This window comes from Strigops habroptila, chromosome 3 (assembly GCF_004027225.2).
Source record: "Strigops habroptila isolate Jane chromosome 3, bStrHab1.2.pri, whole genome shotgun sequence".
NCBI classification, from domain to species: Eukaryota; Metazoa; Chordata; class Aves; order Psittaciformes; family Psittacidae; genus Strigops; species Strigops habroptila.
Genome location: NC_044279.2, coordinates 63,608,997 through 63,636,903, shown reverse-complemented (window position 1 = coordinate 63,636,903; position 27,907 = coordinate 63,608,997). Strand labels below are relative to the sequence as shown.

At 38.7% G+C, this 27,907-nt stretch overlaps 1 protein-coding gene across 4 annotated transcripts in view; it reads left to right on the top strand.

Moving 5' to 3' along the window:
* PTPRO (protein tyrosine phosphatase receptor type O) overlaps positions 1–27,907 on the top strand; it is a 156,012-nt gene that overhangs the window by 80,839 nt on the left and 47,266 nt on the right. For 3 of the 4 annotated variants that reach the window (XM_030478719.1, XM_030478717.1, XM_030478718.1), the window contains exons 2-8: positions 6,434–6,707; positions 15,525–15,683; positions 17,654–17,806; positions 19,438–19,884; positions 20,878–21,039; positions 23,777–23,976; positions 27,066–27,186. In XM_030478719.1, the coding sequence (XP_030334579.1) occupies positions 6,434–6,707; positions 15,525–15,683; positions 17,654–17,806; positions 19,438–19,884; positions 20,878–21,039; positions 23,777–23,976; positions 27,066–27,186 (1,516 nt within the window). The remainder of the gene's footprint in view (positions 1–6,433; positions 6,708–15,524; positions 15,684–17,653; positions 17,807–19,437; positions 19,885–20,877; positions 21,040–23,776; positions 23,977–27,065; positions 27,187–27,907) is intronic. The other variant, XM_030478720.1, reaches the window with a different exon arrangement.

Here is a 27,907-nt window from a genome sequence, read left to right as displayed (position 1 = left end):
TAGCATTCTGGCATTTACTTAATGTTATCATAATAGCAGTTGATAGTGTCAAGAAAGATTTCCTTCCAGATTATTAACTTCAGAATGATAGCAAAATGTGGTGGACTGTACACACCATATTGACATTTGCTTAAAAAAATACCTTCATATTCTGCATTCATGTGCAGAGAGGGAAGAAAATATCTGTCCCTTTAAAAATATCTCCCGGAGCAAAGAAATGTTGAAGCTCATTTATAAAATATGACCAGCAGATTGTTATTGTTGGCTTTTTGAGACTGAGAATAGCAACAGTGCTGAGGACACTATTCATAGAGCAGAATTCCAGAAATGGTGTGTTAACCTGAATCAAACATCATAAATTATTGAGAACTGCTGCTTTTGCTCTCTTTTTTCTTCTTAAAATATTCCCTTTTACATGGAAAATCTTGAATATAAGGATTTCTATTTCTCTGATGGAATATTTCTTCCAAAGAGTATTTATTAAGGGAATTTCTTTGCACAACTTGTGGAGAAGTGAGGATAAAAACAGAAGCCCCAGGAATAAATATCCTTATTTTCAAGAAGTCTTTACATTTTTGTTACAAGTCTGTAACATTTTTGTTCACACTCCTGAAGAGCATTTCAAACAATCTTTTCATCTTGCAGTCAACACTGAAGTCTCTGCCTGCTTCAGAATTCACTGGAACATGTGGAAATCTTAGGATGTACTTTCTTCCTTAAATTCTGTAAGGTTGGCTGTGCCTTTTTTTTGTTAGAACTATGGGCTCTAATAATGATAGCTAGCATAATATGGGGCAATTTTCACCCAGTCCTTTCCTATGCACAGAAAGGATCTTTCTCAGGTCATGGCTATGAGAACTGCTTTATTTGAGACAGCTTGTATCTTTTTGTGAAACCATATCACTTTCAGCCTTATGAAATGCTTTTTATTAAGAGCCTTTGAGACGAGAGTTCAGAGGCTGGATGTGGAATATAAACAGTGTAAGGCTTGATGTTGCTATGTTTAGCAGAAAATACACTGTGAAAATTATGAGCAGGAAGCTGTGAAAGCAAGAAAGACGATGCAGTAATGATGGAAGAAAAGTTGGAACCTGAAGGGTCATCTAAAGCAAATATTTAAGTATTAACTCATACTTCAAAACAGCTAAATTATGTGAAACCACAGTCTGTTGCTTGCTTTGGATGGTGACTTCACGTTGCAACCGAAGGGAGTCTCATGGACCCCTCTTTTTTCTAGCTATAAAGGATTGGAAGGTAGTTGGGATCATCCACCACAGTCAGGTGTCTAGCCTGCACAGGGGGATGGCAGGAAATGGGACAGAAAGAGGGCAAGAGTGATTGCAGAGTGGAAGTAAATTACTGAAACAGTTATATAGGTCAGAATTTGTTTCCTGCACAGTGACTCACACGAAACAATACATTTCCAAAAACTGCATAGTACATTCCAATAAGATTAGATTCTAATTTCTGCATAAATTGAATGTTTACTATTTTTGCTATGATTTTTCTTCAGTATCATTTGTCCCATGCATTAGAAAGCTGGTGCAAAAATACTGTGACATGACTTATGCATGTTTTACATGTGGAGCAACCGGTGACAGAAGACTGCAGGAATTTTGCCAGGCTGGGAGCATGGACCCTTTGGCTGTTCAGTGCACTATCAAAAGTAATTCAGTTCTCAGACGAGCCCACAGGTACTCAATCTGAAAAGGTCATCCTGTCTCTCAGTCATTCCATTTAAGTACCTAAAATTAAGTAAGATGAATCTTGGTGAGAATGAGTCATCCTGTGATTTAGAATGAAATTAGCATTATTGGCCACTGGAACAAAATGTATCTGAGTATAGTAGAGTCATTGGGGAAGTTTAGGTTAGATATAAAGAAGAAAATCTTTACTGTGAGGGTGGTGAGGCACTGGAATGGGTTGCCCAAGTAAGCTGTGAATGCTCCATCCCTGGCAGTGTGCAAGGCCAGGCTGGATGGAGTCTTGGGTGACATGGTTTAGTACGAGGTGTCCCTGCCCAGGACAGGGGGATTGGAACTAGATGATCTTAAGGTCCTTTCCAATCCTCATTATACTATGATTCTATGATTCACAAAAATAGCCAGTATTTCTTCCAAGACATCTGGATATAATGTTCAATATTGTCTTGTCATACTTGCATTCATGTTATTTTTGACCATCATTACACAGAAGGTGATCATAATGGTACTTTTGCCCTAAGAAGTAGATACTTATAGCTTTAAAATTTACTCCTGTGTTGGGATATCAGATGCCCACTTTGAAAACTCTGTGATACTTTAGGATTTACTCTGTAAGAGCTGACAGAAGTAAGATTTGTTCAGCATCTTGATTCCACCTATCTAGCATTAGATAACATGAGATAGTTACCAGTATTTTAATTTTACAGAGCCAATGAGTATTCAAAGCTCCTTTTAAAGTCAGCAGAACATGTAACTACTTACATTTCAGATAATTGGTTTCTGACCCAATGTGTTTCAGGATGAGACATTCAAAAGCTAAAGTACATAAAATTAGTAGCTGTTTTGCAGCTTTGATCTCTTCCTCATGTGTAAAGTCACACTGTTAAAAGGAAATAAACTGAGGATATAGACTTCTGAAAAGAGAACTCTGAGCTCTGCTGCACACCATTTATTTTCCTATTACTCTTTGGATATTGTTTATTTGACATGCTGTATATTGCCTTGCCTCCCCCTCCTTTTTATTTTAATTGGGACCTGGTTATTGGCTGGAAATTCCACTAGCATGACTCATCCCTGCACTGGAAATGACTGTGAACAGGCATCACATTGTGGGATTGACTTCCCTTCCCCCCCCCCCCTTTTTTTTCCTAAGTGCTTTATCATGGCACGAGCTTGTAATAATAAACTAGAAAGGAAGTTGGAGCTAATCATTTGGTTCTGAATGCACAAGCCCTGCCAAATTTCCCCACAGGCATGAAACAGCCGCTCAGGCTGTGACACCAGCAAATTAAATCCTGGAGGTAGCTGACCAGAAGTAATGAAATGTGTATTTACCATACTTATGCTGTCAGTCCTAAGACAGACTGGTTTTACAATCTAGTTAAGTGGGGCATGTTTGTCACTTCCAGAGGTGCTTCGAAAAACACTCAGGTTTTTTTCTAGACTTCTCAAAATCACAAGCCCAATGCTGGTTGGTAACCCTCATCTCATATCACGTGAAGAACAGGATGACTAAAGTGGTCTGTTCTGTTAAAACACTCAAAGTGAAATCTATTTCCCAAGGGAGATAAGCGATTTCGTCTTACGACATGTTAATTGCCAAGATATTTTTATTCACCCCTTATTTGCCACTTCATTCTAAAAAACAAACCTTAGAGTTGAAATGAAAGGATAAAAATTATTTCAGGAACCAACATATAATAAACAACAGATGCCTCCCATAAACTATAAGTTTTGTGCATGCAGCAGTTTAAAAGCTTGGGCAGGTATAGGTGTGTGGAAGAGTGCCAGATAATCACCGAAAAGAATAGCTACCACTCAAGAAAGGGATTTGTTATGCAAGTGGGCACAGGTATAGGATGGTGAGCCACACAGCTACTAAAGACATGTCACTCAAAAAATACTTGTGCATCATGGCAGCAGTGGTTCAAAAGCATCTGGACACATGTGCACGAAGCGGGGAGGTTGTCATTTCACAATCCCCAGATGCTCAGGAGATAAAGGACTCAGGGAAAAGTTGCTTTCCCCAGTTAGGTGTTGTCATAGGTAACAATAGTATATGTCTGAGAGGTTTCTCTGTATTTATCTAGCAGAGGCATGTTATGTTAATTGTGTGAGAACTGTTGAAGAAGGTTAGTGGATCATTTGCTGAATGGTACTTGCTGTGAATTCAAGGAAACATTATGAGGGGAAACACGAAAGTACGATCTTCGACATGGTTAATACAATACCCATGGAAGAATCAAAGAGTAAAATCACACCCCATATGAGCAGTCTCTGAAAGCATCTAATTATATCCTAGGAATGTCTATCGCTCTGCAATTATATGCTTAATTTCCAGCTGTACTCGATTAACATCACAAATGATTTATAATACCGCCAAACACAAGGAACTTGCTTAGAACTATTTGTTGGCACATATAAATTTGTTGGGCTCTTTTGTCTGTCTCTTCATAGCAAGGTAGGCACGTTGAGTTAGTACCATGTAATTCAGTAACAAAGTCGAGGGAAGACTAGAGTAATTTTAGAGATAACATCATTCTTTCTCCTCTAATGAAGCCTTCAAACGCTAGTCTAAGGAAGGTCAAAACCCACTGACTTCTATGGGATTATATATGCAGTTCAACCTTGATATATAGAAATAACTTTGCTGAACCAGGTCTGTCTTTCCTTGCTTGGTCTTGGAAGGCAACCATGCTTTTTGTGACACAACAGCACACACGCTGCTGAAAAGCCAGTCCATGGATGCCTTCCTTCTCCTCTCTTCAGGAGAGCTGAAGTAGGAATCATTCCACATTTTCTTCATGTGGGGAGAATGGGGATGACGAAGGGTAAGAGAACCTCTACTTGTTTTTGACCAGATCTAAACATAATCCCCCGTTAAAGGCTTGAATCTGTGTGGATCCAAATACTGGATGAGGATTTAAGGCAAAATACATACACTTGAAGTGTGGTATTTTGATCTGCTCAAGGGTACGCCTGTTGAATTCAGCTGAGGCTAAGGAAACACATGGAAGCTTTTGTATAATTGTAGTTTTACATTATAAATCTTCTGGAGCAATCACTCTGCCATCTGTTAAAAATTGATCAGATTTCCACACCAAAGTATTCATCCATTGATAACATTGGTTTATATCATTTTAGCAACTTGAAATTAATTTTTTAAAAAATGACTCAAAGCAAACCTCAGATCAGCAGCTGAAGTTGCATTGCCTTTATTTTTAATCTCTTGAAGCTGTCTAGACTGGTTATCCTATTTAGACTGGATTTATATGCTTTTACCTTGTTTTCATGTTGGGTCAGATAAGTGATTTTGCTTTGGTCATGTTTTTTCAAGCGTGTAGTTCTGCCTATAGGGTGATAAGACCTTAGGTACACTGTGAAATCTCAAGGACCAGTGATCAAAGCATAAATGTATGCACAGGCAAACTACTGTTATTCAAAATTTTACAAACCTAGAACCAATTCTTTGTTCTTGGTGGGGGTTTTTTTGTGGATTTTTGTTGCGTTTTTGACAATGCCAGGATTTAGCACTACCATGTGTGTGAATTCCAAATCGGGAGCCTGGTTCCTGCAGCATAAATGCAAAAGAGGTTACTCTCATGGAAAAATCCCCTAAACAAAACTGCACGAAGACAGGAGGCAGACAAGATGCTAGAATTAATCTCTGAAGGAGGTGTCTAGCTCTTTGCTACAGGAAAAACTTGACTGAATAAGTTGCAAACCAGCCATGGTTGCCCACCCTGACTTCCAAATAGAGCTCTCAGCCTGTGAAATATGAAGGAGAAAAAGATATCGTGGAGTTGGGAATTGAAAATATCAGATATTACAGTTTTCACTGAGGGTAAAAAATCCTAAGCAGCAGTGTGGCCTAATAAACAAAGAGGCAACTCTTAATGAAAGCTTGAACTTTTCCTTCTCATTAATTACCATGAAACTGTTTTGAAATGCCTGTAGAGAACAAGTGCTTCTTGCTGACAGCTGGTTTGCAATTAATAAAAAGGAAAGTGTTTTCAGCTGGCAATGACTTAACATGCTCATAATATAAGAAAACAAGGTTAAATTTCTCCTTTCTCTCTACTACTAACAAAAGAAATATTGAAAATGAAATGGTGTAGCTTAGGAAATGAAAAGTGCCAACCAAAGCCATGGACATAGCGCTGGGAGCTGCTTATCACTTGGTACTTGCTGGAACAGGCATATTTGCAAAAGCTTCGTCAGTGCCAAATATTATTCTTCAGTTGCAGGCTTTCAGAATATATTGCATTGAAGAACATATGATCCTATTTCCTCAAAATAAAGGAGTCTTGATTTAATCATCTCTCTTTGGTGGTTTAAATTACTTACTCTTTGTGGATTTACTGGAAATCCTCTTGCTCTTGGTACCCTTTTTAATCTCATCTTTCTTCTGCTCTACTCCACCTTCTGTCAAGAAAGAATGGCAGGGGCTTTGTTTCTTGGGATGTAAGGAATGGAGTAGCCAGAGCATCAGAAAGCACACAGCAGGAACTAGCCTTCACTGCAGAGAGACTGGCCTGATAATCAGATGCTTGTGGACTTTGGCTGACTGTGAATTGTGTTCTGTTACAGTTTGATGTTAACTTTCTTGCAGAATATGAAATGTAACTTTACCGCAAATATAACATGAGAATCCTATGAATACCAAGGGAAACAGGTAAAAGTAAAATAATACATTTTACTTCAGCAAAGTCTTTATTCTTGTCTTGTAGAATGCAGAACCCTTCCAAGTTACTGTCCGAGAAGACAATTGTATCATTGTCTCCCTGGAAGCATCTGATGTGGTGAGCTCATCCTCTGTGTATGTTGTGAAGATAGCTGGAGAATCCAAGAACTACTTTTTCCAGTTTGAAGAATTCAATAGCACTTTACCTGCCCCTGTGGTTTTTAGTGCCAAATACCATGGCCTATATTACATAGTAACTCTCTTGGTAGTGAACTCAAATATGGTTTCCAAGTCAGCAAGATCAATCACTGTGTTAACCAGTAAGTAACACCTTATTCTTTCTTTCTTCTGTTACTTCTCTTTGTGTGTGGTTTTACTTTCCTCAGAAGTTATTCTTGTGGAGAACACTGGTTGGGGTTTTTGTGTTTGCAGTAGGTCATCCTTCTGCATAGGATGAATCGCTGTGTGAGAACAGTGTTGAGAAGGCTTGTCAGTGAAAATTCACAAGGTCTGAGCAAGAAGAAAGGGATGGCTGTGGGTTTCCCCCAGCTGACCCTTCCTGAACACTGACCAGAGAGGTTTAATATACTGAAACAAGTGTGATGGATGAATCTCCTTTCCAAATGTTCGTCCTAAGCCCTTTGAACCAAGAGTTCCAAAAATCTAGTAAAAGACATAAAAAGTGTTGACTAACATTTCAGCGTAAGCACTCCTGTTACATGGTGAGATGTATTCTGTTTTAAATGTTATAACAATGTTCTTTGGTTGCTAATATATTGAAATAGTACTAAACTTGGAAAGCAGATTATAGTCACCAAAAACATGTTTCTGCCAGTACAGCAGAAGTTCTTTTGTGATGAAGACCATATTTGTAGCAATCCGTCTCTTACTACCTCCATGTGCATCGATCCTGGGGGAGAAGTGTGATTTTGTTTGCTTTGTCATCCTGTGAAGCACCACAGATTTTTATGTGATTTCTGATGTATTTCTGGCTCTGCTGTTGCTCCAAAAGTGTTGCAAGATGCCAACCTGAAAAGAATTTGTAAAACATAAAATTATTTCTTTATCTGGAAGACAGATTTAAGAAAAGACAGGAAAAAAATATTTGGATGGAGCAAAACCAATTGCAGGGTGGTTTTGGTTTCTTCTATAGATGGTTTTAGCTAGCTTGCAGATGAGGAATGGTTATGATTTTGTGTACTTACATTATTCTGTCAGTGAGAAACTGTCATCCACTCTAGCAATATCCAAAGCATATTACAGTAGCATCATAGGTTACCGAGTGAGGTGCTTGAAACTTTGGAGTAACCAAATTTTGTATAATCTGTACATTCTTCAGCCTTCCCTTGTGTTCCCAGGTTGTGCCCTGATGAGGACAACCATGAAGCAACCTATGGGAAAAGTATCGTGTTGTTGGGTAATGCAAGGTTTTCATAAAGCATATATGTAAGAACATCTACGTATGGTGAACAATTTTAGGATTCAAAGGCAGTCTCAATTTCCTTTTCTTCGACTGCTTTAACCTTGCAGACGATGTAGTAGTTCTAATCCAATTTCCTACTTTATGGTTTGTTTGTTGTCTTCAAAGAAAATAATGGAAGCATCAGGTATCATAATCAACTGGAAAAAAATGCTTCACTACGCATTTCTAGTGGGTTTTGCATGCTGCACTTGCAGTTGTGCCTCAGGGCTCATTGCTGTTTGATTTCCAGAGCCCACAACAGTCACTGGTAGCCGGGGAAGGTGTGATCCAGGATGGCATATGGAACACACAAACTTCTGTGCAGGGGATCTCCGAAGGAAGAAGGAAACCAGTGTTTAACCACAAGGTGTTCCTGAAAGAGTGAGGAGGGTGGTTCCAAGGGGCATATCCCATGTTACTCTCCCTCCTCTAAGACTTGATAGTGTCCTTTCAGGTGGAAAGGAGCCCACCCCTTTTTGCCACCTGTCTTATGTAAGTGTACTGGCAGCATCCTAGGGTTTCCTGCTGGTGGCCTCTGCTGCTCACCCAGACCTTGAAAGGACCAGTGATTTGGGCAGTCGGACAGCAGTGCTTGGGGAACTCATGTACCAAAAATGGAGCAGTGAATTTCACTGGTTTTGTCTCAACAGAAAGAAAACCTGGTTTATGGAAAAGAATGATCATTCCTGCAGGCAGCATTGAAGGATGCTGCAGTGAGCATTAAAAGCACGCTGTAAATTCTGAACTTCACAAGAGAAAGGGCCCAATCTCCTACCTAGTGTTTTCTGCCAGGCAGACTGAGGAGTGCTAGCTCTCATGTAGCAGCCTCAGCTACTAACATATCTCATTTTTTGGAGTACAAGGTTGCAGGAATGAAAGTAAATTTGGAATGAAAAGACAGTGTGGCAGGCTGGTCTTTTTAAGATATATTTCAGTATGGTGCTTTTGAGAAGAGATTTTAAAACTCATGTAGTGACCACTGGCTTCTCCTACAAAACTACATGATAGCTGGTTTTCCTTTTCTTTTTTTCTCTTTATTTTTCTTTTTATTGTATTGTTCACTCCCTGTTTTATATAATTTTCTGACTATTATTTAACTTGATTTTTGTGGCAGACAATAATTAGGATAGATTCATATTTTTCTTCACGCCATATGATCTTACTGCCTGTTTAACATGCTTAGTTTATTTTAACCATGAAAAGACATATAACTATCTAAGTTACTCCATCTATATCTTACACGTGAAAATATGGCACATTGCAGTTAGTTTCCAGGACCAAATTAATTCCTGTTCTAATTTCATTGGTATCAGGAGAGCTTTACTAGTGGCAGATTAGCCCGTTTCATTAGACTGTCACAAAATAAATCAAGCAAGATGGCCAGTAATGCCCATGTGGTTATTCCCAAGGCTGTACTTTGATATTGCACAAGCAGAGTTTTCTGGGATCTTCTAATGTCTGAAAAGGAGTCCATGAAGGAACATATAGTCTTGCAGCTTGGCCATATGCTGGAGATCTGAGTTTCACACAGAGCATTGTGTATCCAAATTGTGCATGTCAAAATGAGAGCAAGATCCTTCAAAGACATTGCCTCCTTAGAAATCCTGTGAGAGTCATGAAAGACCTCTGCTTTCCAATGGTATGTGTTGATGACATTTTCTTTCTCCTATTCACATCCCTCAGCAATGTGCTGCTTCTCAGCATATTGGCAAGACAAAGGTATGTCTCTTCACAGGTTGAAACTTCATCCATTTAAGTCAGAGAAGACACTTGTTTTACACCTCAAAGATTTCTGTTCAGAAAAAAAAAAAATTCCTCAAGAGAAAGATGAAAGCTAAGAAAATATATATTTAATATATATGCATATATAATTATATATGTGCAAATATAGACATACAAACACATGTGTGCATAAATATGTACATATAAAAATAAAAAATTCTTAACAGTTTAGGTTAGATATAAGGAAGAAGTTCTTTACTGTAAGGGTGGTGAGATACTGGAACAGGTTGTCCAGAGAAGTGGTAAATGCTCCATCCCTGGCAGTGTTCAAGGCCAGGCTGGACAGAGGCTTGGGCGACATGATTAGTGTGAGGTGTCCCTGCCCATGGCAGGGGGGTTGGAACTAGATGATCTTAAGGTCGTTTCCCACCCTAACTGTTCTGTGATTCTATGTAAGTATACATATATGCATGTCTGTATGCTACGTTTGAGGCTTCCATTGTTAATTTGGATCTTCTTTACAAGACCTAATAGTTTATTTTCTGCTTGTCTCTGATTGTAATCATTTTAGGTCTTTCTCATATTAATCAAATCACCATGAAATATAGCATTTCTTTCTTTAGTACAGATTATTGTAATGCAAAGTGTGAGCTATTTGTTGCAGTATTTCTTCTCAAAGCCCAAGGGTTTTGTCAGCTTGAGCACAGCCCACATCCTTGTATTGCTTCCTGAGCAAGGGTGCTAGGATGAGATGAACAGGGTGCATTCAACTCTTCGATAGGAAACCTGTAAAATGGGATTTGAGCACAAAATATCTCTTTTTCTTCTGATTCTGTAGCAAAGCTGTGCTCAGCAAATTGGGCTCAGCATTTCACTGAAGGAGAAAAACTGAAACCCTGACCACTTATTTGTAAAGATCCCTGTGATAGTTTTCACAACAATGGGTGTCTGAATCTCACAATCCTAGCCAGATTCCTGTGAGTGCAATTGTGTTGTGCCTATCAAAATGACCTTTCTTGCAGTTTTCAGTCTGGACAAGGTTAGAAGTAGTTCTAGTATCTAACACAATTATTTCAAGCCTGCTTTCATTTGTTTTTGGGATTTTTGGCTTTTCAATGGGAGTGAAGAAACTCCAGAATTTATATAATTAATTTAGTGTTTTGCAATATTTGAAAGAAAGTTCCACTTTACTACTAATCAGTTTTACAGGAGTTTAAGAGAGAAATAAAGAGCATGGATGTAAAATCAGTGACTAAAATTCTCGCTCATCCCCCATTTTCCCAGCTTGAAGCCTTGTTTTATTCTTCTCAGGGTGACTCATACCTATACAGCTTTTTATTATTATTATTTTTCCCTCAAAATTCACTGACAATTTTTCTTTTTGTTGTGAAGTAAAACGTATTTGCTCATTTGAAGGAATGTGGAAAGCAGTACACTGCAAAGCTGTTGTGTGCTTTAGGAAAAGTGTATATCTCTGCTGAGAACTGGAGAAATCAGGATCTCAGGATCTCTGAGCGTTATTAAGAGCCCCTCTGCCTGGCTTTTCTTTTAGCTGATGATCAGGAGTTTTGAATGGTAAATGTCTCATTGTTTCAAAAGCTTATGATTCCTTACATAAATCACTGTAAAGTATATTCCCTTTAGGGAGACTTCTGCCTCTGTGACTTCTACAAAAAAATATTCTCCTCAGGAGACCAATGGGCCTACTGCCTGGGACTCTGATCTCTTCTGCACTCAGAAAGTAATTGGCATTAGACATAGTTGATGCTTGGTTGTCACTGTGCCAGACACTGCAGGAAGTGATTCAGCAGGTCGAATCCTTTCCTCCAGCTTATTAATGGATCAGAACTGTTGAAGTCAGAGCTTCAGAGTTTTTTTTCCAATGAAATATAAAACGTAAGCCCTTTGTGTTTTTCTTTCTTAAGGGATGACACAACACATCTTTAAAAAGGCTGGTTATCCATGGCAGCCTGAATTTTGAAACATAACTCAGAAGAACATCTAGGTCCATTACTGGTCAACTTTCCCCAGCAAGCAAATCATGTTATTCCCTTTTTAAGGTGGAAAAAAAATCAGAATCAGCATCAGCAAAACAAAGAACTGCAACCATATGATTTCCTGCCATAATTTCCATTGGAAGGATGATCTAAAATACTGGCCTAAATCTGTTCAAGAACAAGAGATGCATCTTTGTTCTTGTGACAACATTACTTTTTGTTTTGTATTGTCTTTTTATTTGTCATCTTATGTGAACATCTAGAAATTGCAGTATATACCATCATTGCTCAGATACTACTTTCACTTACATTCCCTTTTCATAAGCAGTAACACATGGTATCTTTATTGCCTATCATAAACTTGAACATTATGTTCCTAAATTATTAAACAGCAGCTTTTTAATCTCAGAAATGGTTGCTTTTTAGCAAGAGAGAAAACAATCCCTGAAGTTTATAGCATAATGGAACCTCTACTCTGACTGTGACTTACTCCCAGTAACTATATAGATACACAAAGAGTGTCATTCTGTGGAGAAAATGACATAATTCACTTCTTTATGTGAATAAAGGGAATTACCCATGGGAGTTAGGTCACGCCATCAGTGGGGCTTCTATTTTTTTTATAAAGGTCATGATATGAAGGTAAATCATGATTAATTTGGGTTTGAGTGTGAGAAACAAGAGAGTTGATCTCAATCCCATTTCAACCACCTATGTGTAATACTCCATCTAACCCAGCACAGTAATCAATCATTAATTCAATCTGTAGAGTGACCCAATCTACAAATAGTAAATACTAAAACCAAATTGATTTGGACTGGAATATGGTACTTATTGTCAATGTACTCTTTTTTTTTTTTTTTCTCCCCTGAATTGCAAATGTTAATGTGTCTGGCACAAATTGATGCATTAATGGAGGATTTAGCAGCCAGAATTTTCCAGGGCATTTGAGGAAGAGGTTAGCCACATTTATTATGCTATCTTGATGTTTGTATAATGCAAGCTGCGTGCTAAATGCAAATTGCTGTAGAGTCCAGGAAAAACAGAGAAATTGAATCTCCCATAAACCAATATAATGGGAAAGCAGTTGCTATAAGAGCAGCAGATTCTGAGACACTAAGAAAAAAGGCAAATTTGGGTCTTGATCCTACAAGCTTGTCTATGTGCGATTAATATAATCTGCCAGTCTAAAAATAAAAAGATGATTGTACATGAAGAAGTACCTTAAACATGCTGTTAGAGGGACACTGAAATCCTCTAAGTCCCTTCTGTAATATGAATTCAGACATCAACATAATGCAGAGCGTTTATAGAGCTCCATGTTTTCTGAACTATTAGGCTATTTCTTGAGAACTGCTGAAATCTGTGAAAAGCTGGATCCTGACTACTGAAAATTGTAAAATTAAAAATACCAGACTGTTTATGCTCTGAATTATAAATACAGACAGTGAAGAGTGACATTTTACATATTCTTTAAATTTAATAACCCTAGAAGCAGTTAGTAAGTGAAAAACAGAACATGAGTTTTTTATCTGCTGAGTGTCCTTTTAATTTCACAGTGTGCAAATAGCTTTTGATGTGAAGATTTGGTGCCGAAGGAAGTAAGATAATGGAAAAATCTCTAAATTGCATTATATCACTCATGCTACTCTGCTAATATCAGCCATGAGCAAGGAAAGGATAGTAAGCAGAAGATAACAACAAGAAAGAGAGTCTGTGATGATTACCGCTTAATTCAATTATTGGTTAATTAAATCAAAGCATCAGGAGGAAAAATCATTTGGTTTAAAAATAAGTATAACTTCCATCCTTTATTTGATTTGTGTTAGGAAGGAATAAATGGGGTAATTTAATCACTGCATAAGAAAGTTTCAGTAATTCTTTCAGAAATAAGGAGACCTCAGATGTGAATGAGATAGCAGAAGAAAGCCCAGGGCACACCTGCTAACATGAAAGATGACTGCATGTAAGTGTTGTGCTATTTAGAGATTGTTATTGGCATTTAAACTACTACCGTGTGCTGTGTGAGCTGTGATATGAACCCTCTGGTCATGTGGATAGTCAGATCAACAATTTATCTCAGAATAAGCAATGGGAAGAGCTCCAGCGGAAAGAAGAGAGTAGGCTTTGTTTCCTGTGATCTGCTTTACTCCTGTTTATTTCTAGGCTATCACAAATTGTCAGCAAAATTTTCACAGATCACATCACTGAAGTGCCTGTAGTATCTGTGAGATTGGGAGTTTCTATTTGTAAGTGGTTAACATACAGATATATAGATATCTAATGAAGCTAATGAAGGTCTCTGCCATGAGAACTAGTTTAATAATCCTACACCATTGAATTCACATGCTCTGACAAAGTTAAAAATTACAATATGACTTCTTAAGACTTGGGGAAAGATTCTGTTTGCACCTGTGGCTTTTGTTTTTAGCTGCTTATTCTTCTCCACTTCTCATCACACCTGAAAACTTAGTACTGTGGTGAAAATACTGTGCTGGTAATTGGGATTTAATTTTCACTTCCACTACAGACTTGCTTTTCCATCTTTGATTAACCTATTCCACGTTCTGTGAGATAATTCCATTTTTTAAACTGACATGAGTCTTCCGTTTCATCTGCTCTTTCTCTTGCCTGTTGTGACTGTATGCTTTTCAGGGAAAAAGAATATTTTATTAGTTTTCCTCCAAGACCTACCACAGCAGAACTTTGAACTCGAATGTGTCCTCTGAGGCCATGCTAATCAACAGCCTGAATTTTTCAACTTGTTCCCTACAGTGTGCAAGAACTAAATCGACATGATAATACTTACAAGGATTTAGGCATAAGTACTGAGGGTGTTGCGCATTAACTATCTCTGCTAAAATATGTTAGTATGACAAATTTCAACTACCACTATAACCTTGTTTTGAATATATGCTTGGCCCTCTTAACCTACGTATAGTTGGGTTGCTATCACTTTTTTCTTGCCTAGAAGAGCATCGAGCGAAAAAGGGTAATTGTTTTTCATTGTTGTTTTTTGTGCACAAAGGAGGCTGAATAAAACTGTGACACTTATTGTTAACAACAATCCAGACTCCAAGCTGCAGTGACTGGGGAGCTTTCCTGGCACAGCTTTCTTTAGGTGACTGAGCTACACCAGTCTATGTGCCACATTGCAGGCATTGCAGGACACAGGGTATTTCTTTTTGTAGCCCACCTGGCTCAGAGTTCAGAGCGCTAGATCAGCAGTTTGCCACTTAGTTGCTTTCTGTGCACAGGCTTCCCCTGCCCCTGTCCCCTCCAAACCACTTCTCTACACCTCAATTCTTCATCTGTAAAATAATGGTGATGGTACTGCTATATTTTGTAGAAGTTTTATGTGGATAAATACATTGAAGATGGTGGACCTCTCAAATATGGAAGGAACAGGGAATGTGTAATTACCCATGAAATACAGAAATGAATGTATATCAAAATAGAAAATCTTCATCGAAGTAGTTTCCTTTGGGCATTATGCTGATATGCTTTCTCAGCTAATCTTTAAAGTTCACATTTATGCCAAAGTTACAAGCAATTTCATGTGTTTTGTTGTTATTGCCTGGACACTTTTACATGCTTGGCAAGGATTAAAGATGAAAATCTTTCTGGGGTGACGACTGTGAGTGCTTAAATAATAACTGCTATTTCAACCTTATTTTTGTGGAAAATGAGGAAATTTTTCTGTTAAAGTGTAAATATAAGAACATAAATTGTTTTATGGGGGAACACACAAATGTTGGCTTTGACAACGGCCCAAGTAGCTTTTGCCCCAGACCTCTGTGAAGTCCCGCATATCACCTGGTAGGTTTGAGTGCCTGTGCCATACCTAGCAAAACCGTTTATTTCATTGCACTGATGTTGTATATGTGTGGAGAACTCAGTTTGCCTGCTAATATGCTCCTTTCTTTTATGCTTTCGTTTGTATTTATTTCCTTTAGAACCGCTTCCTGTGAGCAGTGTTTCTATCTATGATTACAAACCATCTCCAGAAACAGGAGTGTTGTTTGAAATTCAGTACCCAGAGAAGTATAATGTTTTTACCAGGGTAAATATAAGCTATTGGGAAGGAAAAGACTACCGAACAATGCTGTACAAAGGTAGGAGGAAACTATTCCACTAAAACTTAATGCTACGTCTGCTGGAAACATTTTAAATGGTGGTGTTAGGTGTAGTTTTGACATGTATTAGCTAAAATGCTTCATATTTTTTGTAATGTGTCTGTTTATATAATAACTTTTATATCATGAAGGAAAGGAAGGGTCTTCAAATTGAACTGGTGGTTCACTTTGGATTTCAGTCTGCTTCCCATCCTAGTTCTAGTGATTCTTCCTTTCTTTTGGATTTTAGAGGAAGATTGGGTAGTCTAGATTTTTTTAATCAGTTCTGAAATCAACCTGGGAAGGGATCCCCAATTTCTGGTACACTAAAATCCAAAAAACTTTCCACCTTTTTTTTGGTTTTTTTTGTTTTTAGCTTCCCTGCTGCTGCACAGTCCAAGACAAAAGAAAAGTTAAAAGGGAAGAAACACAAAACTCAGTAGGAAGGAGAGAGATACACTTTTACTTTCTAGAGATGCTTGTTGAAATCTCTACGTGACATTATGTGTCAGCTGAAAGCATTAAAAACGTTCCACGTTCTTTCCCCTGGCCAAGGTTTCCTCTTTGGTGAATAGCTGATAAGAGAACTCTGGGATGCCCCAGAGCTGGGAAACCCATTCAATATGTCTGATTCCTGGTGCAGAATTTAAAGCTGGTAGTTCTGTATCTCCATAGAGTGACCCAGTGTTAATAGTACTATGCTGTATAGTACTGTATATTACTGTAGCATTCAGTATTGTCCCTGAGCAAATAAACCCTGCTGCATATTATGAATTTCTATTTTATTAAAATAATGTAATCAGGGGCAATCAATCTAACAATCTAGACAGTGAGTCTAAACAATTTATCTAAACAATCTAAGAAGAGCAAATTCTGATTTTTTTTTTTTTTTAATAACTCTATTTTGCCCTGCAGTATAGCTTAAGCACAGCATCTGTCTGAGATGTAAATGGGACTATCTTATGGAAAGCATCCCTAGAATTGAGAAAGGCACCAGCATACTCTGTGGACCCTGAAGCCCTGGCAGTTTAACATTGCATAGTGGCACTAAAATTCCTTTGAGCAATCCAGTAGGTGCTGTACTGAATTTTAGGCACTGAGCTAAGGATCCCAAAGTAGAAGTCTAGTCACTGTAAGCTCTCTCTAAAGTCAGCAGAGGGAGATGATACACACTTCAAGAAGGAAGTCAGAAAATTTTCGAGTCTCTGCTTCAAAACAGAGTGGGGCTAGAAATCACATTTTTCAATGCTGTGAAGTGCCAGAAGTTAGGAAGGGTATTTCTGGATCATAGCACAGAATATAGGTGACCTCTTTCCAGAGAACAAAGGGATACCAACAGTAATTTTTGCCTTCTACAGCTAATACATGGTTCCAAGGGCTGTAATGCTGCAGCTGATGATAAATAAAAAAGTCAACCTGGTTGAAGAGATCCACTAATCAACTTGCACACTCATTCCCATAGCCAAATTGCCTGAAGCAACTTCTCACGTGTACTGGTGGCGGACGTGAGCTCCAGCTTCAGTACCACAGCTTGCACTCAATTGCATGCTAGATGTTCCTTTGAGCATCTGCCCTGAATGTTATGCCTCAGTCAGCAAAAGACCAAGGAGGCTTTTGCGTGCAGCAGTTAGAGGTCTGCAGAAACTGTCAGATGTTCTTTGAGATGTTCAGTGTCACGTGGAACAGGTTGCCAGATTCAGTTCCCTTTCCTGTGAAAAGTAGTCCATATTTCTTGTACTGGGCTTATTTATTTATTTATTGATTTATTTTGTAGCAAAGTGGAGTCGATGGCCAGGAAAAACATTAGCAGACTGAGTTATTAGAATTTCATGTCTCAGACCAGGCTGAGCAATGTTTAAACATCTGAAATGCCGCCAGTTCAACATATGCAGTAGCATTACCAGAAAGTGAACATTTGATGCATTTTCCTCTTTTCTAACTTTCTTCTTTTCTTTTTAAACTTTCTGCAGATTTCTTTAAAGGTAAAACAGTTTTCAATCACTGGCTACCAGGTATATGCTACAGTAACATCACGTTTCAGTTGGTATCAGAAGCAACCTTCAACAAAAGCACACTGGTGGAATACAGCGGCATCCAGCATGAGCCCAAACAGCACAGAACAGGTGAAGAAAATGATTATGAATCATTTGCTCCCAGTCTGTATGATTGCTTTCCTCTCTGCCATGGGGAGGGGATTGATCTCACAGAGAGGAGAGTCTGTGTGAGAGCAGTCCTGGGAGCTGCTCCTTGCCAGGAGCATAGGAGGTGGGTGCTGAGGCTAGCACATAGGGTTGTGCGTACAATACAACGCAAAGGGAAATTTATATGAGTGTTTCAGTTATAAAGCTTGCTTCTTAGAAAATAAATTCTGCTTCCCATAAGAGGTCCTAGGTATTGTGCTAGGAATTAATTTTTAAGCCACAGTAGTAGCTGCACTGAGCATACTATTGATCCATCTATATTGGTCTGTCTCCTGGCACAGTGAATCATGGCTAAACTGTTGGAAAAGGCCTTCCTTACTGTGCAGTCTTCTATTATGGAGAGATATGTCATAGCGCCCCACTTGGTAGCCAATCTGTGCCCTGAAACATGACTTTTTAATTTCCAAGGTAGCAATGTTGCAAAGGCTGAAAATTGCATTTGTTCAGGGTCCAGAACTAATTTAATTTGGTCCTGGGACAGTGCCCAAAACTTTGGGCACCACAGACGTTTTCCAGGGTCCAAAGTGAAATGAACTAGTGGTAAAATCAAAAAGCCAAATCTTCAGATGAATACACTGATGTTGGTCAATTCATTGCCCTGGACAAAGCAAAGTCAACTGATGCCAACTGAGTTCTGTCCTGAGGATCTTAAATATAGTTATCAATCAAGATATTGAACCACAAGAATACAACCAACAGGATTGTACTTTTCTTTCCTACTGCCCTCACATCCCTCATTCTTCCCATGAGGGATTGTAGTGTCTAGTTTTGTATTAGTGGCCATGGCTGGGATGGGGGAGGTGAACAGATTAGTGTGGTGTAAGGTGCCAGTTTAAAAGTTGCCAGTCAAAATTATTTGCAAAAGCTACTCGCATTTATCATATGTAAGGGCAGACAGACAAGCAATTAGAGTGAGGAAGACAAAATGCTGTGGGTTACCCTCCTGGCATAAGTTGAAGTACCTTCTTTACATTCCAGAATCTTGTCTTCTGGAGACCCAAATCTTAAGATCAAACCTTCACAAATATTAAAATCTATACTGATGTTTAATGGTTGTGAAAAGGTGGCTGCTAAAAGTATATAAAAAGCCCTACAGTAACATGAAGGTCATACTTTTTAAATATGAGCCATGCCATATATTAGTTTTCAATATGTTTTTCAATTAATTTCCACAGAAGAATTTTTTTCCATGATCAAGATCTTTCTGGAAGACACAATAAAATAAATGAAAATCCATTCTTACAAATTCACACTCGAGTAGCCTTGTTGCTGTAATAGCACTGAAGCCTGATTGACTGTGACTTCACGTCTGCTTTTCTTCCTGTTATTATTGAGTAATGATTTTTCTGTGAATTTACACTCATCCTGATCCTACTAGAAGCACTTCTGTTATAAGTATATGTAAGAGAAGGGAGAATCTTAATAATAAGAAGTTATTTCAAAATATCCCTAGATGCATTGTTTTTCTGAAACAATATTTCTCTGGGGAATTAACACATCTAAAGGTGCATAGAACATACCTATTAAAAGACTAACCCTTGCTTCTCTTTTAGTTCCTTACCCACCTCGAAACATTTCTGTTCAGATTGTACCAATCAACAGAAACAACTGGGAAGAGCACAGCGGGAATTTTGCAGAAGAATCATTCATGGGACCACAGGAAATCATAAAGAAAGAAAAACATAGCCATTTTTCTGACAACCCACTTGAAATTCCAGCAGTGAACACAACTGCAGTCTCAGCGGACTACCGTCATAACAGCACTGAGTATGAAACCACGTCACAGCCGTACTGGTGGTCTAATGAAGCTGAGTCATCAGAGGGTGAAGAGGAGTTTGTCAATGCACTTTCCAGTGATTACGAGGCCAATGATGTCAACACGTTTGGAAAACTCACACCAGAGCCCCCTTCCTTCCTTCCTGTACAAATGGTGGTGACCTGGTTACCACCAAAGCCACCTACTGCGTTTGATGGTTTTCATATCAATATTGAAAGGGAAGGTAAAACAGAGCCTTATACCCTTTCCATACTTATTTTTTGTAATTCCAGTGGTGGTTGTCTCCTCTACAAATTATTAATTATCCAGTACTGTGCTTCAGAGGGCTTTGTTAGATCTCTTGTATTTTTTCAGAAGTTTCTTGCACTGAATAGCATCCATTTCTGGCTGTGCACCATAAAAGTCAGGGAGGAGGGGTAAATTGCAGTTTGCAATTCTCTTTTGTTAAACAAGATTTATATAGTTGTACGTATTGCTGCACTGTTTACACTGCAGTTATGGTAAATCCATTCTGGTATTGGAGAAAGGAGAATGAGCTGATAGAAATTTGACGCACAGAAGGCACATTACACCATATAGTTTTGCCTGCCACTGAGAAAGGTTCTCAGTGGGACATCAACTGGAAGGGGCATGCAAAAAAGTTTCAGATTAACACTTGTCTTGAAGGACAGCTACCAAACATATTCTTTATGCAACAAGGAGGCTGTGGTGGAGAGTGGGAAGATTTTTCAAGTGTTGAAGCTACAAGAAAATCACTAGGTTGCTTAAAGATTTTCTGCTTTAAAATCTATTTTGTTCCAATCAGTTTTATTTCCTCACAAGCCCTTTTCATAAGCCTTCCCACCCTGAGGGCAAAGACTTTTTTTTTTTTCCAGAAAAAAAATGCGAAAGATAGAAAATTGGAAGCTCTTTCTCTTCCATGTCATGCTGTTTTCCACTTGCACAGTCATGGCAACCCAATTTTATCGTCCCTTCTATGGAATGAAAATTTGGCTTAGGTTTATTGTTCCTTTACACCTATACTGCAACCTTGCTCATTAATTACTCTTGTGCTGATGGCAGGAAATAAATCTACCCACATAAATCCAGTCCTTTTGGATACCTTTTAATCCCTCAGCAGAAACAGCATTAGCATTTCTGATATAAATCATTTTCTCAGTGGCTGAAGCTTTTCAAGTTTCAATTAATCCATACTTCTTTTTCCTCCCTGATTTAGACAACTTCACGGAATTTTTGACAGTAAGTGAGGACACTCACAAATTTGTTGCTGAACTGAAAGAACCAGGGAAATATAAGTTGTCTGTAACAACATTTAGCTCCTCTGGCTCTTGTGAAGTTCGGGGAAGTCAATCATCAAAAACACTTAGCTTTTACATCAGTAAGTATTTCCTCTTATTCTCCTAGACAAATACAACTTTAATGTTATATATATAATATAATGTTAGAGTTTGACCACTGTGGCAGCTGTGGCATCTGCTGCAGGATCAGAAGAGTCTAGTCTTCTGGAATTACCTGTGTCAGAGAAGGAAATATAGTGCAAATATGTTATATGTTATATTCTCCCTGGATGGGCCTTCATCATTATGTCTTGGCAGAGCCAAGAACTGAAAGCAGGTGACATATTTGATCGAGTTGTTGCCCAGCGTTCAGAAGTGACTCACTGAAACAGGTTTCCCCCTTGCATCTTTCAAAGAGAGGATTTAATTCAGAGAATTAAAGCAGTGGTTATAGAGATTCTTGAAAATACTTAACTTCCTTACTCCTGGAGGCTCTATTTGCTGGGTTAAGGATGAAGGGTATCTCAGGCTGAAAGTGTGGGAATTGCACAATTAAACACTGAACTCTGAAATTAGATGGTCTCTCAGAGAACACAGAGCAAATTACAGTAGATGACATAGTTCAGCCTGCTAAATTCAGAGGAGAAAAAGTAATTTATTGCCCTGTAGAATCTCAGGGTTTCTTAGCTGAAGATTTAGTAAAAGACAAAGCAATAAGATGCTACTGTGTAAACTAGTATCATGACTGACAATTAGATCAGCAGGTGAGCCAGGTGTTGGTGAATTCAGGTTATTATCCTTCTGGTGGCTGTGGTCACCTTGCACCTTTTCTACAAAAAGAAATAGATATAGCCTACAAAGTGCCCATGCAATGAGAACAGGGGAATACTTGCAGCACTAGGCAATTTTACATGTGGGAGGATAGTGTCTCCCCAACTCATGAATGCCGTAACAAGACACAGGAGCTAAAGCTGGCAGAAATATTCATATTAAAAGAAAATTTACTCAAGTACTTAACTACATTACTAATAAAAATTGTGTCTTTAGAAGCTCATAACATTCACAAATACTAACTATTTAGGTTTAAATTCATCATAATGCTTGACTGCATGTAACTGAATTCCACTATCTTTCTTATTTTTTTAATAACTTTATAATTGAAAGAAACAGTACTTGGAAAACAAAGAGAAAAGAGGAAACAGCACATGAGAGAAAGAGTCTCTGCTGTTGTAATTTCACTGTCTTTGGTTTTCTTTAGGAATAGTTATTAGACAGCTTCATTATGTGAAAACCATTAAAATATATAAAAGTATTCAAGTATAATAAATTATGTAGCATTGCTATTAGTGCCAAATGTTATTTCATTTTACAAGGTCTGACTTATTTCCATTAAGCAATATGCAATACAGTGTCCTTCATGAAGTCTGCTAACTGGGGAGAGATGTGAGAGAAATGAGAAGATGTTAATCCAAAGTATAGGTGTATGGATTGCTAGATTAAGGATTAACTTCAATTTTATTAGGTATGAAGTATTCAGATGTTATGGGAATGTAATGGGTATTTTTATTTTACATGTAACACATTGGACATTTGTTTTGGAGGGTTTTGTCTGTTAGTTTTGCAGGCTTTCAGAACCACTTGAGGATTCTTGACAATTGTCATATTTATTCTGTCAAATGCAAGATCCTTAGTATTTAGATAGATTATGTATGCATTTCTGGTAGTATGCCAAATCTGAGATGTGCACAAGTCCTCTTGAGGTGAAATTGCTTTTCCATTCCTCTTTATGAATCTGATCAAGTAGGCATTTTATGTAGGGACTACAGCTTTGGGTTGTGACATGAAGTAGCTCAGTTCCCTTAATGCCAGTGCTGAAACAAATTCTGAATGGTAAGAGCTGCACACACAGCACTTGCTCCAGAGACTAATCTAATAATCGAATTCCTCTTTTAGCTGAGTAGGTGTGGGTCTGCTGTTATGAATAACTCTTGCTCATAGCTTCAGCCTTATCTCATCCTTGTAACACTCAGTCAGTGAAACATCCTGTCAAATTATTGGCTTGTATTACACAACATTTTATTGCATCCATATAGCAGTATAGCTTGTCAAATCTTGTAGGCTGATCTTACTGGCATTTGTTTTATTTTTCTCAATAAATGTAAAGAACTATTAGAATTGTGTAGAGGAAGGAATGTTAAGAAGAGAGAGCTGTCACAATCATCACTTCGAAGCAACAAGAAAAGCTGACAATTTTCATGAAATCTGAAATTTTGACCAAGTCTAGCTGAAGTTATTCTTCAAATTGCTATTTTATCTACATTTAAACCTGTGTTCTCTATCAAGTCCTTCAAAAAGTCTGATGGACAATGAGATTCTTCACTGTGGTAACCTCTGTGAACTTGATTTTCACGCCTCAAGGCTGTAGTACACTTGGAGCGTATGGCAGTATGTGGAAAGGCGAAAAATTTTATGTGCTTACCCTTTAATATTTGTCAATGATCTGTATGCTATTGGATGTCACAGCTTTTAAACATTCCCTGGAAGCAAATGTGATATTTCTGGGTGTTTTCTGGTAAGCAATAGAGAATACTGCAATCTGAATTTTCCAACAGTGACATTTCTCTCGTCATCCTGTTTGCTATAGGTGAAATAGCACCAGCCACAGGCTGTTTCCCAGGGGCTGCCTTCTTCACTGCCTGACGGCCATGCAGATGAACAAGTGTCACTCCAGCCTCTTTCACTAGTAGTAAATAATCCCATGAAAGAAAGATATTTTGACATATGTGCCTCAAACGCATAGAGTGGCTTGCTCACATGTACTTCTCGGACATGTCCCAGGCCCCACAGGTGAATGGATAGAAGAGCTCACTGAGAAGCCCCAGCATGTGACCGTGACCGTGCTAAGCTCCACTACTGCCCTGACATCCTGGACAGCATCGCAAGAAAGCGGAGGCAACAGCACCATCGTGTCTGTGGTCTCTCTGACCTGTCAGAAGCAAAAGGAAAGTCAAAGGCTTGAAAAACACTACTGTACTGAGGTAAGGGATGGAAGCTGGAGCCTTTTCAAACACAGGAAAAAATTGCTAATGATTCTGCTGTTTGGGATCATCATGCCCAAAGGCCATACCAGGGTCAAGGCTGTAGTAGGTGCACAGCGATAGGTGCTCCCTGCTGCAATCTAAAGGGACATGGCTGCTACAAAGTGTGGGGGAAAGCACAGCATTTGGGAATGAATGTGTGTAGCAAACAATAGTATTGTTAAAATTGTATTTCTGTTGGACTGACTGTGGCCAATCCTTTGTCCAAGCTTGTGAGTTATGTTGTACCCTTTGAGACCCTTGTGGCAGTAGGCAAAATGGTACCATAATAGAATCGTAGAATCGTCAATTCCTGGATTGGAAGGGACCTCAATGATTATCTGGTCCAAGCTTTCTTGTCAAAATCACAGTCTAGACAAGATGTCCCAGCACTCTGTCCAGCTGAATCTTAAAAGTACCCAACCTTGGGGAACCCACCCCTTTCCTGGGAAGATTATTCCAATGGCTGGTTATTGTCATTGTGAAAAATTTTCCTTCTGTGTCCAACCAGAATTTGCCTGGGAGTAAATTGTACCCTTGCACCTCATCTTTTCCATGTGACTCCTTGTAAAAAGAGAGTCTCCACCTTCTCTGTAGTCACCCTTTAAATGCTGGAACATGGTGATTTCCCCTGAGTCTTCTTTTCTCAAGGCCGATCAAACCCAGTTCTCTCAGCCTTTCCTCAAATAGCAGGGTTCCCAGACCTTTGATCATCTTCGTAGCCCTTCTCTGGACCCTCTGCAGCCTGTCCACATCTTTTTTGTATAGTGGGGACTAAAACTGAACAGTATTTCACGTGTGGCCTGACAAGCACTGAGTGGAGTAGAGTAATGACTGCTTTGTCTCTGCCGGTGATGCCCTTGTTGATGTAACCCCACATCCTGCTGGTTTTCTTTGCTGCAGCAGCACAATGTTCTCTGAGCTTGTCATCCACAAGGACCCCCAGGTCCCTTTCCACAGAGCTGTTTCCCAGCCATATCATAATAGTATTTAGGCATATGCTGTAATCCACTTGTATTAAGCAAAGTGCTCACAGGCATGGTTATCATCAGACTAGCATAAATTCTTTCTTAGATATCCTACAAACGAATACAGAACCTACTCTAATCTTTTGGGAAGTTTAGAGGTGATCAGAAGTCAGCTTTTCTTTTAATCCATAAAAAAAGATGTCAGCACTGGGAAGTAAATCATAATTCAGACCACCTGTGATTTGCATGAACAACAGTCCTTTAGGGCTGCCATATAGGATGTGTTTATAATGATCAATAATCCTGAATCCCAAAATGTGGCATTTTTTTATTGCTTGAAACTCCGAGTCGGATGTTGTAGCTATGATGGATCAGTGGCATACAGCTTTAACTAGAAAGAAGTTTTAGCCCACATCTCAGTTATCTTATCATGATGCTGATGAGGCCATTTTCTGAGCAGTGCCACAACTTCTGTCTGGCTCCCTAAATGTGTGTAATGGAGTAGTCTGCAAATGACTGCAGCACTGCCCTGCTGCACTCTCAGCTTGCCCATGGGAATGGAAGGAGGCCACTAACACTCCCAGTAAATCTTGATCTCCTTCAACTCAGTGATCAGCCCTGCAAGTTAATAGTACATAGAGTCTGTATCCTTTTAAAATGTCGTTTAAAATGATTCTTTGTCAAAATGTCTTTGGTTTTATTCCAAGAATGGCTGTGAACTTAAACATTTGGAAGTGTCTTTTCATGAATCATTTTTCAGAATCAGGGTGTAATCTCACTGAATTATTTTCCTTCCATTTATTAAAAGTGCAGTCATTTAGTCGGGAAGGAAAACAATACAGTAGTGATTATAAACCACAGATCACAGGTATATATATGTTTAAAGTAAATACTACAGGATTCATCTACAAACTCAAAAATTAGTACCTAACGCTAATCATTGAGTAAACAAGATATCTGTAAAAGTAAATACATGTTTATTGCAAGTAGGTATAAAGGTCTAAATACAGTTGTTTCTTTCTGTCATTACAAATATTTGTACCACCTCTAATCAAACGTTATCAGCTTATTATACCTGGAATTATTAATGGCTGGTTGGTTTGAAATCTTCTTGACAAGCTGAAAAGGACAAAATTCAGTGCAGACTTCTGTCCATTTCGAACATTGTGCATGATTTAAAAGTGATTTAGCTTTCCAAAGCAGCTGTTAAAGACAAATTCTGTTCCTCGTTAAATCTGTGCTGGCACTGATATGTTCATGTGCACTGCTGTAAACCACCAGTGCAAAGGTGTCTGTGATGAAGATTTTAGAAAGGTTGTGAATAAAATATTAGTAGGAGTATCAGCCTGCAACTCTAGAAGGGGTGCAGGCTGTCCTTTCCTTAAAGATGTTCTGTGCTTTTGCTGTTATTGGCTTTTCAGAAGATAAGACTTTACAGATTGTATCAGATAAGGAACCACTTGGTCAGGCATTCTGTCTCCAGCTCAGAGTGAAAGCTGGTGTGGCACAGCAGAAATTTTAATGGTAATGTTTCAAATGGGAAAGAAAAATCACAATGTCTCTTAGGTCTTGTAGTGCAGTGCAGGGGAAGTGAGAGAGAGTAATTCCTCTCTGATTTCACCATGCAATCACTTAACACATGCATTCAGAAAACAGCTTTCCCATAACGCTACTTTCAGCTCACATAGATGCAGGTGAATCAGATGACCATTGAAAAGCCTCAGGCTTTTATTGGAAACACATGGTCTAAATACTCCAGCCTGAATAATATCATCTGAATATGAATAATGTAGCCTGGATATTTCAATAAACTTTGACAGTAGGAGAGAGTTGCTCTGCAGTGTGACAGCTGACCTTACGTAGCAAGGCAAGTGTAATTCTCTGAGTCAGATCATTTATCAAGTCAGTCCTGACCACTTTCACAGTTTTTCCATTTTGGGCTTAATGAATGGAGTTTTAGATGCTGATGCCAGTGTGTTCAGAATCACACCTTCTGTAACTGGAGTAGTTCAAGTACAGTCTCAGTATTATTTTAATTAACTGAGTAAATACTTCATGTCCAATGTGTTTTCCTCCTATTAGGTAAATTCAAGCAGCAGCCTCATTGAAAACCTTGTTCCTGGTGCCCAGTACCAAGTTGTGGTTTACTTACGGAAAGGACCATTGGTTGGACCACCATCTGATCCTGTTACATTTTCCATTGGTAACCCCTGCATCTACTGTTTGAAATATGTTTGTTTTGGTTTGGTTTTAAAAACGTTTTAAAAACTTAATGAATATACTTATTCATTAAGTTCTAGAGCCCATGAAGGAGTACTGCATTGTCACGTTGGTTATTTTAACTGCAATGAACACTTAATAAGAACTTTTTGGTTATATTGTCTAGCCCATTACTAAAGTGGGGAAAATAACTATTTCACATTTAAATGTTAAGTTATTACCAAACCCAACTAGAGAGCGGTTATGGCCAGAATTCACACTGAGTGCCCTGTGGAAAGAGCCATCTTCACCATTGGACACCTATATATGTTTGTCCCTAGCAGTGGTCATGGTCTATGTAATTTGTGGTGGGAGCCACCTCACTTAGGTGTAGCCAGCCTGATCTGCAGGTGGTCTGTGGTGCATGGAGAGATGTGGGCACTTCCTAAAAGTGATTTGTTACCACTGTCTCATGAAGCATGTGGACTGCTGTTAAGACATTTGTTGCAAGTGTACTTTATGAAGGATATAAAGTGGCCCAGTCTGAACACCACAGTGCTAAGAGTCAGGAGAGCTGGCTGATCTCCTACAGTACTACATGACCATCACCAGCTTAGGCTGTGCATGTCTTGATTTTCTAGCGTTTATCAGTGGATCTTGACATTCTCTGCTTTGAGATTTGAAGAGAAGAACCTTCTGGGACTGAGAGCAGCAATTTCAAGGAT